The sequence below is a fragment of the Chaetodon auriga genome, chromosome 3, assembly GCF_051107435.1.
Source record: "Chaetodon auriga isolate fChaAug3 chromosome 3, fChaAug3.hap1, whole genome shotgun sequence".
NCBI lineage: Eukaryota > Metazoa > Chordata > Actinopteri > Chaetodontiformes > Chaetodontidae > Chaetodon > Chaetodon auriga.
In genome coordinates this window covers 12767119-12786096 of record NC_135076.1, presented here as the reverse complement: position 1 = coordinate 12786096, position 18978 = coordinate 12767119, and the positions used below count along the sequence as shown (strand labels likewise).

Genomic DNA, 18978 nt, shown 5'->3' with positions numbered 1-18978 from the left:
CGGCGTAGCACGAGAGAGAGGCCTGAATAAAGAGAACACAGAAGGCAGAAAACAGTGAGCTACAACAACTCACAAATACTATCCATGTGTAGCTGAGGGCATGTGAGAACTTCAGAGCACCACCAAACACCGGCCTTTATCATTCATGTCTCCTCTTTCCTGTGCATCCTCTGTGCACTTTCCTTTCTATCCTGCAGGATCTTATTCTTTATGTTCTGCTCCACCTCCACGTTTCTCTGCCAATCATCTTGCCTCTTCTCTTTTCCACTGTCTTTTCTTGTTTTTTCCCCCCATTTCTGCTTAAATTCCAGTCCCTCTTCTCGCCTCCCTCTGTTTCCCATGCTTGCCTCATTTTTTCTGTTTCTTCCAGAACCTTTCTTTCTCTCCATCCCCCCCTGCAGCTCTCTGTCCTCTTCACTTCTTCACCCCCCTCTCCATTTTTCTCACTGTCTTGCGTTCGTATACCCCTCCCTTTGGACGTGCGGGGAGTGTGGTGGACGCAAGAGGGGGCCTGGAGGGGGTTAAGGCTGAAAGTTGAAGGTTACAGAGGTGAAGAGGACCCCTGCTGCTCCGCCAGGGGACACAAATGTCACCATGACAGATCCTGCACCGGTTAATCCACCCTCCCCTTCTTCAAAAACGCACACGCACACACACAAACACACACACACACACACACACACACTAGAGCTCAAAGATACTGACCAAAAAACACGACAGTTCATCTCTGAATACTGTAACACCAACTGCAAAACAGGGGGAAAAAAGTCCGTACGAAACCGTTTTCTTTCCAGCACATAAAAAACAGTTGAGGTGCAAATGACATGATTGTAATTTCCTCCATTTAAATGTCATCAAAATTTTTCATTGCTTGATTTGCAAGGCGGGGATTCTAGACAGCCATGAGCCCACAGCAGATACATTTCTGTCTGCAGCCTCTGTGGCTTCAGACTTTTTGGGCATTTTCAAAACACAGGCTGTGGATTTTACAAGTGCATTGCATAAATGTTTTGGCTTGCGCACAAGGTCATAAAACACTCTCTGCATGCGACAGACAATGGTAGCTGTCAGTTACAATAAAATACAACAAAGTCAGAGACACGGGGGGTTCTGGAGGACACCACCAATAAGCATGAGCACATAAACACACACACACAGCTAATAATAATGTCGCTACATGACTGCAGTCCTACAAAGGGTATAAATGCAGTCCCTTGTTCATGGTTAGGAATTAGCTTGCCAAATGTCAACAAGCAGTAACTGCACTGTAGCTTTTGCCATTTGAGTGGACTAATTATTGGTAAGATTAATCAACCACTTCTGGTTTTTCCACACACCTGCCTACACTGCCAGCTACCTGTTTGTCCACACGTCTATCTTGCAATCCAAGCTCTGTTAGGCCTGTCTGCACGATGCGTTGCTTTGTTAGACATCAGCCTCTCCATCACTTGTCTCAAGGCCAGAAATGCAAAGGATTCACAATGTGTTTATTGTATTTCCTACAGTTGACAAAATCTACAAGGAGCTGCTGCAAACAGTATCAAAACAGCCCATTTGATGTGACACCACTGGCAGCTCGAGTGAGAAGGGGAAAACAACCTATAGCATATTTCACCCCGGTGGAGCGCAAACAGATCCAGTGGGTGAGAATTGAATTGAAATCACCTATCCAGAGTTAGATTCCTCCATTCACACCCCGGGAAATGGAGGTGCGCAAATGTGAGGACAAATTCAAGGAGTGACCGGGGGTCTCTGCTGGCAACGTGCATGTGTATCTGTGCGCAAATGTATGCTGCACGAGTGAATGCCTGTTTACAGATAGATATCAAGCTCAGGCGTGAATATTTACTGTACGGTAGCATGTCCATTGATCTCTGAGGACTTCAAGCGTGGCTGATCTCCAGCAGTCACGATAGGGGCAACATGCACAAAGCCCCTGAGCCATGACACAGATACTGGGGAGAGGAGGGTGGTGGTGGTAGAGATGGTCAAAAATCAATGTTTCGGCTATTCCTGAGACACTTGTCTTTAAAAGTCGGAGGAGGAGCGTGAGTGAGGAGAAAGGAGGGTTAATAGGTGAAGGATGCTGGGAACTGAGAACGGGGCAACAGGGAAGGAGTGGGAGGAGGAAGGATGAGGTGAGCAAAGAGATGGATGGACTGCTTAAGAGTGGGAGGTAGACCTCGGCCTCTCTCGACTGACATCGCTTCATTCCTACCTCCTCAGGTGGATCATTAAACGGGATGGGATTAAACAGAATAAATTAGCAAGCTGCGTGTGTACTGAAACATGTGAGAAAAGAGAAATAAACCTACTCCTTCATCTCTTATTTCTTCTATTCTCTGCAGAAATGTACACAATGTCTACTGGCACTTCCAAGTAGGCTAAAAATGAAAAATGCTGGCATCTTCATCTTGGCATAAATCTCTGCTTCTTGGGATTTCCAAGTAGGCTAAAAAGAAGCTGTTGGCAGAGGGTGTCATTCCTAATGCTGCCCTAATGCTGTTGGCTGGAAGAAAAAGTTGGCACACAACACCAGTGTGTCAGAGACCTCACTCTGCCCAACGCTGCACTCCAAGTTATTCAACTTCGACCATTTTGTCACAAAACTACAAAAGTAAAACCCAACTTACTTTCCTACTTTGAATGACATAGAGCTTTATAAAAATAGCCTCCGCAAACAACTGGAGAAAGCATATGATAAACATGAAACACACCCACAGGGCAGAGTCCTATGTTTGTGTTTCTATAGGATCACCTCAGCAGCTCAATAACAGTGGTCTGAATGCATGGTTCTGGCTTTAAGACTGAGAGAGATTCCAGTAAAACACAAAAAGACCTAACCCTAAATCCAGTGTGAATACACATTTGGATGAAAGCCTCTAGTTTCTAATTCTCTATACTATGTGAATCAAACACAGACTTAGAGCCCTCATGGCCATCCAATGTTCTAAAGGCATAAAAAAAAAATGCACTTTTTTCACCTTATTCCATGAACGACTGAATGTGTGTTGTGAGTGAATAGGGGGCCTGTTTGTTAAGAGAGGCCAAATCCCATATGGTGAACAGCAGCTTCTCTGGTGAGAAGAGAGGCTGTGAAAGCCACCGGCAGCCCCTCTTCTCCCTCCGTGCTCCGGAGATGAAGGGATGTAGTGCCTGCCTCTCCTTGTTCCTCCTTTCTCTCGCTCCCTTTGCCTCCTCTCCTCCCTCTTTCTTGGCCAGGGGTTAAACTGCTGCACTCTAACCTCCTTGGCAATGATTTCATTCACTCCGTTTCTCTCGCTCGCTCTCTCATCTTTGAGAGAGATTTATTTCACAGTATGTAGTGGATTAGGCCCCCCTCGTATGCCCTCGGACAAAAGCATTGTTTTAGCACTAGCCTGTTCGCTGTAACGGGAGGAAGCTACCGCTACTAAGCATCCACAATACAGCCATTGTGGACACAGGGCTGGAAGGACCCTGCCTCGGAGGCCGTCTAGACTTTGAGCCTGGGCCGATTGGAGAAACAGAGGGAGAAAATCCCATCAGGCAGTGGAGTGAAAGTTAACTAAGGTAACCTGCTGTGAACCTGATGAAGATGTCAAGCCAACATATGGCAAAAAATGTCTATTGTCAGAACAAGGAGCTTTCTTCCCTCAGAGGGAGGGGATGGTGGAGGAGGAGGAGGAGACGAGGGGTGGCTAAAGAAGACTAGGGGGGTTGCACAACCTAAAGGAAGGAATAACTGTGGTGGTCATCGTTTTACTTCTGGATCAGTAGCCTTATTCTGGCCGGGAGGAGGCCCAACCCCAACACTCACAATTAAAGGAGTAAGCAGATTAACTGGCATCTTTCAAAGGCCAGCAGAAAGAAAAACACACTCGCAGACGTTTAAAACAGTTTTTTTCCATTTTGCCTATCAGGTCTCACACCGCACACTGCAAATGGCATTACATTTCATGCTGATTTAGTGAGCAGAGGTTTTCAGAGAAAAGAAACTTCTTAAACGATGATATGGTCCTTAAGTTTACTCATACTGATTGGTCACACTAAGTTGTTACAAATGAGGACTGGGGACTGATACAAAGAGTGAGAGCCTGAGGGTAGTCAACAACTGGCTGGATTCGATGAAAACAGATTTGTGTTTGATATCAAATTGGGATCTAGAACTAAACTGTGACAGACTAAACACTCTAAAGGGTAAATTATTTTGTGTCAAAGGCACTTGCAAATGGATCATCACTAGATTAGGTCTTAGAAATAGGCCTAAATTTGCAAATGAGAGATACTTTATAATTCCAACGCACGAAAACTTGAATAAAAGAAAAAGAAAGCAACCTCTAAGGTAGAGCCTGCTTTACCAGCCAAAAACATCAACTGGCAGGCTTCACATGTGAGAGATGCTGGCCTGGGGGATTTCTCAGCCATTTCTACAGCTTCATCTGAAAAAGATAAACAACAGCCTCAGCCACTGGAAGAAGAAGAAAGAAAGAGTTGCATGGAGATGATGCGACCCTATTAATGCCACATTAGTTGTTCCGTCTTCCCAGAAAAATGCTTCAGCGGGATGAGCCGAGAGAGCGAGAGTGAGAGAAGAGGCGGAGTGAGAGAGACAGAAAGAGGGAAGTGAAAGCGATACTGTCTCCAGGCTAGTTGGGATGCAACCCAATTTCACAGCTTCACGAATGAGTGGCACAGCATATGGATGCAACCTTTGTGACAGCCTCTGTGTATCACCACATATCAGCGTTGATATTCCGAGTCAGATTCCATACTGGTCCAACATTATGTCAAACACCGGCTCCGCATGACTGCATTTTCAACACAACACACAGACAGTGTGTTTGTTGGGGGGTGAGGGGGGGTGTTAGCCTCCTAAGCTAAGAAAAAACAAACCAGCATCTCCCTAGACAGACTCACTCCAACTCTTTCTACGCTTTATGATGCTCGGTTGCTGCAGGATGATAAAATAAAGTGCTTATATTAAAGCAGTAACGTGCCCTAAAATCTGAGGTACAACCTACAATCTGAGATATGACCCAGATATTTATTTCCAAATAGATGGGGAAAAGGAGGGTAGACTGCAGAGTTTTGACAGCAACAGCACAAGTTCATGGTGAAGACTGCATCTCTAGTTGCTGGCTGGTTGGTTTAAAGGCCAACATTTCATCACATAATCACATACTTCTCTCCATATGGCCTAACCATCTGCCTCGGTCAAAAAACGACATCTATATAAGGACAATGAACAAATGAATAACTCTATTATGAAGGCAATAAGCATAAAAAGACAAGACTGTAGCAGGAGCATAGTTTACATTACAAAGAAGAGCTTTAACTTTATCTCCTGACACACTGAAATGACTGAATTTTGTAGTTATGACTGGCCAAGGAGTACTCATTTACACACAGTAAAACATGTTTTTGGTGTGGCCTCATGACACAAATGGCCGTCTGATAAGTCTGACAAAATAGAGTTTTTGGATGCACAACTCCTAAAGTTTGAGAACACTGGTGATCAGGTCATTGTCACTCACTCACACATGCTTAGGGGAGAGTTCCTGTTCTAGTCTTTGAGGTGGTGGTTGCAGCATCAGACAAAAACACTGTGTAGCACGGCAGCTCCTTTAGGTGGGGAGAGGATCGATCTCAGCTAATGTCATATGGCACAGCACCCAGAGGCAGCTGCGTGGTGCTGATGACAGTGCAAAGCCTTGCCTTTGGCGGCTACATGCTTGGTGCTGCCGAGCTGTGATTTGAAGTTCACATGCAAAGGCTGACAGACAGACAGCTCTCAGTCAGCCAGTCAGACAGTCAGTCAGCCAGTGTTTCCACAGAGATAACAACACATCTGTATCTGTTAAAAGCGAACAATAGTGCCTAATCCTAAACACATTCACAGGGGTCTCAATGCTCTACAGGTCTGATGGATGAAATACTGACAGAAGAATACTGGGCAAACGCTGTCTAACCACTGAAAGTTAAACATACACAGATACACACGCACGCACACGCACGCACGCACACACACACACACACACACACACACACACACACACACACACTTCCCCCAAATTTAACTGGCTTCAGCAGAGAAAGCAGAGGATGTCAGGTTTTGGAGAACCATAACTTCGATGGGATTTATCTGGAATGGTCATTTGGAGAGAAAAAAAGGCTTTAGTGTCCAGAAAACTCAACGGTTGTTTTTCCATTATCCTATCATTCCTTTGCAATACCCAGTTTCATCTTTAAATGAAGTCAGAGTTGCCAGCTACCAGATAAACTGATTAAAATTTCTAAGAATCTATCTATGCTGGTACCATTTTCACTGCAAACCAAGAGCAACTTTGCAGCTAAGACATTGAATAATCCATTATCTTTGCTACAATCATGGATTGAGGCTAACGCAGTGAACAAACCATGTCAATAAGCACATATTCTTGAGTAAAAGCCAGTAATGTTTGAGCCGACAACTATTGAACAGAAAGCTACTGAAGTGTGCATCCTCCGTACTGCTTGCATTCTCTGAATCACAGAAGAATCGAAAACACGGTCTTAGTCAACGAGTGATTCTGCAGACAGGATGAGGCTAATGCATGTCAACAGAACTACACCCACTTTCAACGCACACAAACCCGTGTTTGATGAGGTTTCATGAACACACATTCCACCTGCACTGGACTCATTCATATTAGACTTCACTCCCTCATAACAGACACTCACATAGGACCCAGATCTACTGCGCTTCCACAGAGATCACTGCTAAACCCATCACTTACTGCAACAGGCAATGATTTTTAAGACCTAAATTCTGGGTAAATTGATAGTGTATAAAGTATCAGAAAATAGTGAAAACTGCCTTCAATTTCCTAAAGGCCAAAGAGGCAATGAACACAATAAAAACACAATTTAGAAGCTGGAGCCAGAGAATGTTTCACATTTTTCTTGATAAATGACATTAAAAATGTCTGTAAACAGACCCAAAATACTTCCACACTAGATCTAATATAAACTGTATATTTGTCATTGTTGCTTGTGCAGTTGTTGAAATTCAGTTCACCAAAAGTGATTGTTGATACAGATTGTCAAGCCCCTGGAGGCAGAATTTGGATTTTGGGCTGTATAAATAAAATTGACTTGATTTGAAAGCAGAATAGCGCCAGACCAGTTAAACCCCGGTCAGAGGCAGGTCCTGAGGCCTGGTTGGATAACGCATGTTAGCCTATTCACTCTGACCACAGACTCAGGTTAATCCTGCTTTACTGTGTCAGCCTGAAATGGGTATTAGATGTTTACACAAGTCCGAGCCTCATCCTGGATGATCAGAAATTATTCAGGAACTACACTCAACAATAGCAGTTAACACATGAAGGCCTGGAAGCTGAGGGGAGCGTGTGTGTGTGTGTGTGTGTGTGTGTGTGTGTGTGTATCTGTCAATATGAAAACAAAGAAGTTGTGGATGAATTACATGATTTGCAATGATAAATGGTCTCAGACGTTCACAAAGGCATCAACATTGACCTATATTTCCAGTCATGAAAAAATAGGCCAGAACCCAAATTAAGGGCCAGTGGGGTACTACACGCATGTAAACGGCATCATCTTCACTGTAATTGTGTGGTGTTAGGCAACATAGGAGCAGCCTCGAACGGAGAGATATAGCCTAAGGGCGTAGCTGTTGACATGTAAATAGTGAGGATAGAAACTGAGATGACAGCACAGACAGTAGGCTTGTACCACTAGTTCTGCTTGACTTGGATTTGGTCTTGACCACAAAATTAAGGTCTAAAGGACAACAGTCTAGATGTCAGGATACCAGCACTCATATCATGTCAATAAGTAGGTTGATTTCCTTAATTGCCGGGGAAAACACGTTTCTGTCTTTTCATCATTCATCTTTTAGGTCATTTTACATCAGTCTACATGTCAGCAGCCCTGTGAGACCAGAGCACAAACACTGAGGCTGCATCCTTTGAGACAACCCCTGCCTTTATCTGCGCTGCGTCTTGCACTCGTCTAGCAGTGGGGTTTTGCAGAAAGCTGGAGATCCTTAAGTCTCCCGTGCAATATGAATAGTCATTGTTTTACAATATATGTTATTTGCTAACTATAGAATACAAATAAGACCATCAAGGCATGCATATTAATTTGTACTAAACTAATTTTTAAGTCAAAAACACTCACAGGTAAAAGTTCCTGTGGGAAAATTTCAGAGAAAGTGATGTCTTCTTTAATATGGCTGGAATCCTTCATAAGAGAAGCTTTATGGCCATCATTCACTGCACATGACAGGAGAAGTGGGCCAGTTGATGTCGTCATGAGAAGTGAGTCAGTCCCAAATCCTGTTAAAATCCTGCCGTCATAAAATCTGCTCAATATGACAGTCACAAAAGTCAACATATTTTTGAGCACAGCTTTTTTTTTTTTTTTTTCATGAAATCCAATTTACCAGACTAGGACAGATTAACATCACCAAAGCTACATTAAAGCAGGAGCTACACTAATCCTGTTCATTTGTGGGCTAAACTAGGCCACATTGGTATTACATGCATAAGAACCAGCCAATCATTGTTGTTTGACTCATGATAATTGGTTGTGTGTGTTTGCTTGTACATGCTTGTGCCATCTGCTGCGCTGAACATACATAGTCCCGGTCGCCTATTGCCATCCTTTGACATGACACACGTGAAGCAGAGCTTATCATTAAGATGACATTGGCACTTTTTGGAAGCTAAATTCAGCTGGACATTATCCTCGCCTTTGCATCTTGGTTTTTATTTTTAAACACATAATATTCCCACAGCTCTCGGGAGCATAACTTAAGAGTGGTCACGAGGGAATAAACTCATCTGCCATCACACGAAGATGCACAGTACGTGCACACGCGCGAACAAGAAACAAGCAAACGACAACAATGCTGCGAGGCTGCAAGTGAGGAGTGAGGGTGATGTGATGAAACTCTTCTGCATTCATCAGAATCATCTCATTTTAAATCATTGATCGGGTCCCTACTTTTCCCCACTTTTTCGCCGTGGAAAGGGGAAGTCTAAAAATAGCCTGTGAGCGTCAGTGCCTAGAAGTCTTTCCATGTTCTCGCAGTCTGGCAGCATTAGTGAATTCAGATGAGCCTCCTGCAGCTCCCACAGCTTCTGTGACTGTTTCTCACACACACATCTATGCAGCCGTGCACACGCGCATATACACAGCCATATGTGCACAACACGCACTATACACTTTAACATGTACCTGCTATCACACACTCACACAAAGAACAATTTACCCCTGGAGTTTCAGCACTGCGTCAGCGGGTGGGAAAGCTCAGCTAGCATCCCCCGCAGTATCTAACCTCTCAGCCACCTCTATGCCTTCAGCATATCCGCGACACCCTTCATCCTCTCTCCCCCATCTCCCTCTCTTTCCCCCTACCCCACCCTGATTTTGCCCCAGTTCTTCATGCTTTGGCCAATAATACTCTATGCTCTGAAGAAACACACAGAAGTCCACCCACAGCTGTCCTGATGGCGGTGGATGTGTGTACATTTGCCAAAATATGAGTGTTGCGAGGTCACATGGCAGCACCTGAAAAGTCCCAGGGACCTGTTCCCTCATGCCATTCTCCCTGTCAGGCCCATCTATCCCGTCTGTCATGGCAAGTGATAATCAGATAGGGCCGTGAGATGGATGGTGTCTTGTTTGTGAATGTGCAAACGTGCGCTTACTAAGAAAAGTTTGATATGCAAGAATGGACAGAGTCAGAAACATCAATGCGTAAAAAAGGCAGCTGTTCTGTGATCATTACTGCCAGAGACATATACACCCAAAATTTAGACACTGCAAAAAAATCTATTCTTCTGGCTTTGAATTTCATTGGTGACCTTACCTGTGTAACAATCGAACGCGTCATGTTTCTGCACTGGCCAAAGACCAATGCAGAAACCTTCTTAGTTTCTGAGTTTCACCATAATCTGAAACAAAGCAGGCTGTGGTGAAATGTGAAGGCAACACTTGCCGCCATCTCTTTTTAATGGGAAAAGAGCTGGAACTAAACCCAGTAAGCAGCAGGCCACTACACAGTTACTGAATGGATGAGTGGCTGTGAGTAGGGAGCTACAAATGACTCCAGACACCAACAAAGGAGCAAGGCTGTAGAGCACTGAGAAAGGCTAGTTGGCCAACTTTGTCATCTGAATAACCAAAGTGGAAATCCAAGCAAGGCTTATCTTATATCTGACTGTGAAGCACACAGGAAAAGCTGGGATGGAACATTATAGCATTAAAGGGTGGAAACTGAATTCACATCACTGATCAAGTCGAACAACAGTCCAGTCTTGACTTGTGAACATGTAACTATTCCAGAAGCCAACCAAAATTCAAATGTAATGTCACTGATGCAGATCCAGGTTTTGGCTCTTCTTTTTCTTTTAGGAACACAATATTATTCATTCAGATGCAACTGAAACACTTTTTAATGGTTCCATTCTCCAGTCACATGCTGCTTCATGTATGACATTATCTTTGGATACAAGTGCCCACCAAATGTCTAATGTTTCAGTGCCACGTGATTAAGAGTGCAGAGAAAAGAAAGGGACATCAGCACACAAACAAACAGCCCCAGCATGCAGACACAAAGACGAGGTTAGGTGGTGAAAAGTTGGACTGAAGGTCAGACATGATCTTACAGACACTTAGACACAGTAGATACAGAGTGGGAGGGGATTTCTCGAAGTTCACTCACACTGTGGTCATTACAATAGCATTGCAGGGAAGTTAAGAGACTTCCGCAATTCGCTTCAGAGGAAACAGATAAAAGACAAAGACTTGGGTGATATCTGATTCTGTGTAAAAGAGCCAATTTAGCGAAGTCATATGGGTGAGACAAAAGCAAAAGGCAGTAGCGTTGTGAGATAAACAAAGTGTGAGACCCTGGGGACCTCTCAGGAGTGTGAGTGGAGGAGTGTGGCTTCTCTAATGACCAATCAACACCCTCCTTGCTGCCATGGCATCTGTTAGTACTCCAATGGCCTCCCGTCTGAGTGTGAGCCCACTGTGAACTCAACACGCAGCCGGAATCCAATCAGACTGCAGAACCGGCAAAGCTTGGGTCAAGGAGCAATTCTGACATTTTGCAGAATGTCAACGTTCAACCTTTTCTAAAAGTTCTACTACACAGGAGTTTTGCTCTACGAATGCGAAGGGTGGAAATGGGAAGGTGTGAAAGCCAAAGGAAAAAAACGGAATATCACAGCTTCTTGAGCGGGCCTGCAGCAGAGATGGAAGCAGATTGGTAACTAACGAACAGTACACGACACCATGAGACCCCCAGGTCTCAGCGAAAATGTTCTCAGGATACAGAACAAAAGTAACTTTTCATAGTTGGAAGTGAAGCTATAAGGCCACATGAAGCAAAGGGTAAAATGTGTCTATACCTTTGCTTTTCCTTTATGTGTATCTGAAGGAGAAGTCTAAAACCATTGCACATGCACTTACATTTTAATAGTTAAACCTCCTGCTGAGTTTTCTAGTGAGGCTCTGCTATGAGATACTGAAGCAGATGATAAAGCTGTCATTTATCTCACACGAAAAAAGGCACATGCTCAATGGCACACAACTGGCAGACACAAGCATACAACGGAAACAAGACAACAAGTGCTTTCATCCATCCGCTGTGCAAATTGGGAAGAATGTCAGTCTTCTGTAAGGCATGGAAATACATTCACATTGGTTCATTCAGACAATTTAGAGATCCCAATTCATCTGACCTGCAGTCTGTCTGAACCGCTATGCTGAAAGAGCATGCAAAGCAAAGCACACAGAGAAGAACCAGGGCAATGATTTCCACCCAAGACTGTAATCCTGTGATGCATCAGTGCTAACCAAGCTGCCCCCACTGAGGTTTTTTTTTTTTTTTTAAAAAAGAGTAAATCGTTCACCCTAATTGCAGCATGAATGTTGCTATAAAACTGATATGCTGATCTATTAAGTTTATTGCTTTGTTACTGGGAACAATCTGGCTGGAGGGAGCGGGCGAGGACAGGTAGCATCTGTCCCCACCTACTGCCTTGGCAGCGTTAGCGTCATCTGCTAGCTTTGGCAGCATCTTGGAAGCACATCAATATGGCTTTATGTAGCCAGGGCCGCTAGTAGCTAGCATGCCAGTCACGCTCTCAGGCAACACTCACTCACAGCCTGAGCATCCACAGAGCACTGAGCCAACAGAGCTAAGCGGAACTGAGCTCAGGCTGAACAGGGAGGCCAGGTCTCCATGGACCTGCATGAGGAAAAAGGCCCAGTGTCTGTCATCTATCCACACATCCATGGTTAGAAGTATGGGGCCAAGTCCAGATATGAACACTGCCACCATTATAGCTGTGAGCTTTATTTTCTTGTTGTATCTCTTCAGCAACACTTGTGTTGTGGAATGCTGATGCTCTTGTCAATTCTCAATTTCCATTAAGGCGATGGACGTTTCTGCTCCTACCGGCACTACTGAAGTCATGAAATGTTTGCCAAAAGACAAAAAAATCAAACCCACTCATGGGATTAATAACTGGGAATGTGTCCAATGGGAACAAACTAAGAACACTGGCATAGTTAAGTCCTCCAAATGACATGGTTTCAGCGACATCCTGACAAACAGAACTCCACTTGACCGCGGTAAAACGGAAACTTGATCTGCATGTCTGAGAATCAGACTCGTACATCAAAAGCAGCAAAGCCGTGTCATTCAGAGTAGTTGAACGGCCCCGTTGGCTGAACATCACAGATTAGACAACAGTGCTTAGTTAAGGTGCCCTGAAGTGTATTCTTGTAAACAAACAAAACTTTTGTTTACATTCAGTGTTACTCACCAAAACACAGTCTGTAACCTTGAGGTCTAACAAAAGCGTTGAATTCATTTCCTTCCTCACTGAACATTTGCAATGCCGACTTTTTAAGTGTTTTAATTCCAGCCTTCTTTACACCCATGCTGCAGCCTTCCTCTTGCCTGCCTTTGCTGGCACCCTGCAGCATATCTTGGCGTGCTATCGCAGTCTGTTGATCGGTGGAATTGTGCGACACCATTGGTAGGACTGTATTTCACTTCATCCATGCGCACACATGCACGACATAAACAAAACGGGGACCCACTCATAGCAAAACAGCTTCAACCAGAGGTCTAAGACTCCACAGGGAACCTTTAATCAATTATCCAGCATAATAATGATCAATCATAATTAATTAATCACTAGAGGCTTATAAAATGAACAAAATGATACACCATTGACATGATACTGACTTTTGCAGCACAGCCATCTTAAGTATTTGAATAAACACAAGTTAAAAAAAATGAACCAACAATAAAAAAAAAAAAAAGAGAAATGCTGTCACTCCTACTCTGTTAGTTATTATTCAAACAAACAATTAAAGAAACGTGCATATTGTTCTGGTTCTGATTTTCTAGAGCCTAAGCCGTTCTGTAAATAAAAAAAAATCTGTGGTAGGTCGTGAGCAGCTTAGTGTATCTCAACTTGCAAACAATATTCAAAAGGAGAATTAGCCAAGGAGCAGACAGCTATGGAGAACTGGTTTGATGAGAAGCCGCAGGTGCTCACTACAGTCTGAGTCAAATCAAAATCCAACGAGTCATCAAGGTAAGCAACACCTTTCACTCTGTTGTCACAACAAGCCTGCATCACTGGTTCAGATAATGGTTCCTAATGGTGCACACACTGCAGTTCTCCAGTAATCCCAGTTGTCTGTACAGGTTGCATAGCTCCAGCCATTGAAGCCACCTCCACGGATGAAACCAAATTTGCACTGTCAGATAATATATTTTTGATTCAAAATCTTCAGTGATTAATTACTTCTTGATTCATTATCAATGTTAGCATTAATGACTTCATTCAGCACTCAGGTGTAGACTTGCCTCAGAGAGAAATATTAAGCCATGCACAGTTTCTATGTCAAAATGTCAAACGTTTATAATGAGTGAGCAGTCTATTCTGAGAGCACCAGTTTAAAAAGGTTGTTAAAAAGCAGGTTTATTGCAGGCTTGTCTGTACACATGTGGGCGTCGTCTGCACTACATAGTGCTAAGTGTGAAACCTATTTAACACAGGAAGTTCGGGGTTAGGTGTGCTGACCATCTATAAAGAGTCTTGCTATTTTCATCTGACTACAGTACAGGTCTCTCTGCAGGTTGATCATGACTTATATTATAACAAAAAAGGGAATTACCCTCGACAACACAAAGGTATCATGTCATGCTATCGTACGTGGATCTAGTTTCACACCAGCAGGACCAGGATGTGGTGAGGGTGGCAAAACAGCAGCGCGGCATCAGCACAACCCTGCACACAGCAAGATTTCTAGTCACTCAACGAGGACACCCTGTCAGTCACTTCAAAGCACGGCACTGCAAACTGGATTGCTGGTAGAGGGAGGACACACTGAATGAAATGCAGCCAAAAATCGATCAAAAAATGTAACTTGTATTCCCTAAAGTGTGAGGAGGCGATATGAGAAATATGAGCAAGCTGAAACCTTCCACCACTTCTCCAAACGCTCAAATGTTCTGCACCATGTTGCTATGACAATTTAATTATAGTCTATCATGGTTGCACTCTTGTTTGTTTGTCTCTGTGAGATAGTGGGAAGATAATGTGTGAATGTGAAGTGGTGCTTTTTGGCCAAGTATCTAATGTTTGACTGTAGGAGAAACGGCTCTAGTCTGCGGTGAGTGACTGCGGAGGTTTCATAGCTGACCAAAGCTGTTCTGTTATGACTCATAGCTTTAACCCTTTCGGCTCATAATAAAAACAAGCACCACACAATTAAGACAAATGCATACAGTACTATAAGGCAGGTCAAATTTTAGTTGTTAACGCATGTGTACCCACAGTATATAATATTCGCACACCATCGATCCATTTGGGCCTGTAAAATGCTAACAGTTCATTCATTTCAATTCATGCAGACGTCAGCTAAAGCCAAGTCAAAGAAAAGGAAATTGATCAGTGAGTCATTCCTCATAAAGTTATCTGAAACTCCTTTAAAAAGCAATCTGCCTCAACCATAAGTCCCTGCATGCGGTGATACACATAGACATCATAACAACATCCTCAACCGGGACATTCTTACATCCAATCAGGATTCAGCACAGGGCAGAGAGCGCCTCCGTCCAATGACTGAGCAGAATGTGTATGTTCTACTTGACCTGCGGGGTGTGCAAACATTGCTCTGTAGCTGTGCTCCAGGGAGCAGGAGTCCGGATATGAGTCTGACCCTGGATCATACGTGGGGGAAGTCGGTTATTACAGCACAGGCCGGTGGTTTATGAGTTTGGTTTAAAATCCAATATCAGAATTACATCCAAGGACAACTTTCAGTCTCCTCTGGTCAGCTAAGCAGCTGCACAAGAGAACCGTCCACATAACACCTCTTTAACGTCAAAACTGAGTGGGCAAAATCAGACAGCTGGTGTAATGTGCAGTGAAAATGTTTTTACATGATATTTGACTTATGAGCGACACTGGATATTGATGTGAAATATAGGTTACTGTATTTCCCATATTCATAAAGGTAGAATATGGTGTTGTTCTTCATTGGCCACAGAAATTTCCTGAGCTAGTCTGAACACTTTTTGTCCCGGCCACCACGGCTGGAATGTTTGACCACTGCAAACAGCAGAACAGTTAATGCAGCCTGCTGACCCAAGCGTGATCCTTCTAAAACAGTCTTTGTGGGGTCACGCTTGCAAGAGAAAAGCCCACACTAGTTAGCTCGTGGTCAGGCTTGATAACAGAATGGTGCAAAATCAGTCAAACAAATGAAGAACGCATAAGACCAACAGATCTTAAAGCAGCTAACATCTCCGACAATTTTACAGCTGAACTCAGCGTTGACCTTCTCTAGTCCTCGGGAGTGCACTCTGGGCCACACATAATAACACCCGAGACATAATGATTGCTCTCATTTTGCAAGACTGAACTCAGTCATGCACTGCAGTTCTGTGACGCTTGCTGTCTTACTTAAAATACTGTGCAAGTGCATTTGGTAAACACTGCTGCCAACGTTACACGCCATCTTGGCTGTGCAGCCTTACAATTACTGTAATTACACGACAAACAGTCCTTTCTACAAACACATGGCACACAAACAGAGACAACTGGCAAATACACATAAGCCTCTTCATCAAGATGGATATTAGGACCATGGAAAACAATTATTTTCAATGTAAAATGGCCTGTCACTTAGTTTTTTTAATTATTATTAATCAATTAACTGTTTAGTCTCTAAAATGAAACAAATTTAAGAAAATGTCCAACGAAATTTCCTAGAGCACAAGGTGAGGTGAGCGCTAAGCAGAAGATAAAACATTTACATTGATATGAAACAGAGTAAGGCAGGAAATTCTCCCTTTTGACACGCCTGAAACCAAAAAACGTTTGGAGAACTAGAGAATGAGAACGTCTTGTCTGATAAATGACTCAAATGAATGACCATTTACTGAAATTACTGATGATTCATTTCATGCCAGCCCACTAATCATTTCCACACTGAAACACTGAATGAATGAATGAATGAATATGCTCTATTTAGGTGTGCAACTAATAATAATTTTCATTGGCGATAAATCTGCCAATCACTTCCTCCATTTGTCACTTCTTGAAAAATGCCCATCACACTCTTCCTGAGCCATGAGGACGTCCTCAAATATCTTTATTTGTGTGAACAAAAGTTCAAAAGCCAAGGATATTAAATTTACCATGATGGAATCTGTTCATTTAAGGCATACCCAGCTTAAAAAATAACTAATTTCCTTTCAAAATGCTACTTAATCGACTAACTGTTTCATCTCTACCTCTGTTATGATGGCTGTCACTTAACGGTTCAGAGACTTCTTTACTTTACTTGTCCAGCAGATTGCAGACTCACACGACTGGCACACTGTTAGGGCATAAAAGCATCACCTACCTTCATTTTCAGATGTTGGACATGCCACCTGTAGAACCAGATCAAATGTTCTCTCTGGATGCTCCCTGAAAAGAACAACACACTGACTGATGAGGGGAAATAAGGGCCAGCTGTTGTTACACACGCTCATATGCAGTCAGCATGTATTCCATATTAGCACGCATGAAAGCTGTGCTGAACTCCTTTACCTCATAATATCATCTATAATCATACAGTGGATCATTATTCACATGAATCACATTGTTCACAGCCAACAGTGTGAATAACAGCAGGCTAGATGAAGCTGTCAAACAGTGCTTTAGTGAGTATGAAGGAAGTTTTCTCATCAGTATCTCGACAAAGTTGGGTCACAGGACACGACCGTGTAGCCTATTTAAAGCCGTCTGCTTGGCTAGCGGAGCTGCTAATTGGTGGCCAGCTAGTAGACAGAGCAACAGACTGACCCAAATGCTGTGGAGCCAGCTGGCCTGGCTGCTAAACCCACTGCTGGAGATGACGCCAAACACTGCTCCGTGTTTCACAGTCAGCTCCGACTTAACGTGACGTGCCTGAAGCACGCATTAGCCGTTAGCTCGACCGCTCTGTACCGAGAAGCGGCAGAGGCGGTGGTGTTGGTGTTGGTGGGGGTAAACATAAAACTCAGAGGTCTTACTTTATTCTGCTGTCCATGGTTTAGCTACAACATCGCGACAACTCGGTGCTGTCGGCGGCTGTGCTCGGCTCTGCTCTGCTGGCTGTCCGGGAATAGATGTGCACCTCGTCCTTCCTCACTCTCCGCCGTCACTTCTTCTCTCCTATCTAATACCGCTCGAAAGCTGCCGCGACCACATGCTCGGACGTGGGATGGTGTGGCAGTTGGTGGCGACCTTCTGTCCTTAATGTAGCACGAATCCCCAGTTCAGCACCACGGTGTTTATTTCCCACAACAAACGCCACTCCAGGAAGTGCCGCTGTCAAAGATTTGGTGACGTCAGCGCGTCGGATGAGCACCTTGCCGTTGCCGCTGCTGCCTGCGAGCGTCTTTCCTCCACTTTAGATGAGTAACAAGCATGATACGAGCAGCAGACCTGAGCCGTGTGATTCATGCTTCTGATGAAAAACGTGTTTCCCTGTGAGACTGCATTATTAGTTCAATAATTGTGGCAGCGCTAGCCTCCAGCAGTGGCTCCCAAAGTGGGGTCCCGGAGCCATCAGGGGTCTTTGTGAGGGCTTCCAAAATGAGAAGTGGTTTAAACCAGTATTAATAGATTTTTTTGGGCCGCTTGCAGGCTGAATACATCATAGCACAACATATCATCACCTTATAAAGCTGTTATGGTGAATGTGATGGTAAACAGTTGCCTATAGGCCCACACCCTACAGATACTGAGAAACATTAACATTGATTTGGAGTCACGTTTCGGGTCACCTGACAAATGCAAGTTCAATAATCACTCTCTTGTAAGCCTTGTGTTGATCTCTAACATCTGGCTCTTTAGCTGCTAAGTACTCCACAATGTTCACCAGCAATAGTCGGCAACTGTGTCTGCTGTTCATTGTTGGGCAGCTTGTGTTCATCAGCTGTCTGCTTCATCTGGGAACAAATCCTGATGACAGAGGTGAGAGCGAATCAAAACAGTAGTTTTAGGCCATGAAAACCATTAGTTAAAATAAAAAATAATAATAATCTGTAGACCTGCAGAGTGGGATGATAATTCCCACCTTTCACACAAAACATTGGCTGGTTATTTGATCCATTGTTAGTACACAAATACTGATTAGAGCCTTTGCTGGTATTTTCTCCCACAGGACTGAGTATGAGTGGAAATATAAAGCATATGTAACTATGTTATATGAAATTCAGCATAGCAATATGTAAGCCACTGCCCTGGGGCTCAAGACCTCCAGGGGCCCGAAAACCCAAATTTACTGTGAGGTTTTGGGAAAGTTTGATTAGGGAATTTGCACTATTGAGATACAGTTAAGATGGGTCCGGTGTCATGTGTCAAAATGTACTTTTCAGACCTTCATCATTTTAATATTATATTGTGCAGTGTCATATTG

General features: G+C 43.6%; 1 protein-coding gene across 2 annotated transcripts in view; it reads right to left on the bottom strand.

Moving 5' to 3' along the window:
* dennd1b (DENN/MADD domain containing 1B) overlaps positions 1 to 17907 on the bottom strand; it is a 103878-nt gene extending 85971 nt beyond the window's left edge. For both annotated transcript variants that reach the window (XM_076724625.1, XM_076724637.1), the window contains exons 1-2: positions 17588 to 17907; positions 16936 to 17000 (exon numbers count right to left, since the gene is read on the bottom strand). In XM_076724625.1, coding sequence (XP_076580740.1) covers positions 16936 to 17000; positions 17588 to 17604 — 82 coding nt within the window. In that variant the 5' untranslated portion in view covers positions 17605 to 17907. The remainder of the gene's footprint in view (positions 1 to 16935; positions 17001 to 17587) is intronic.
* Between the last annotated feature and the right edge of the window lie 1071 nt (positions 17908 to 18978).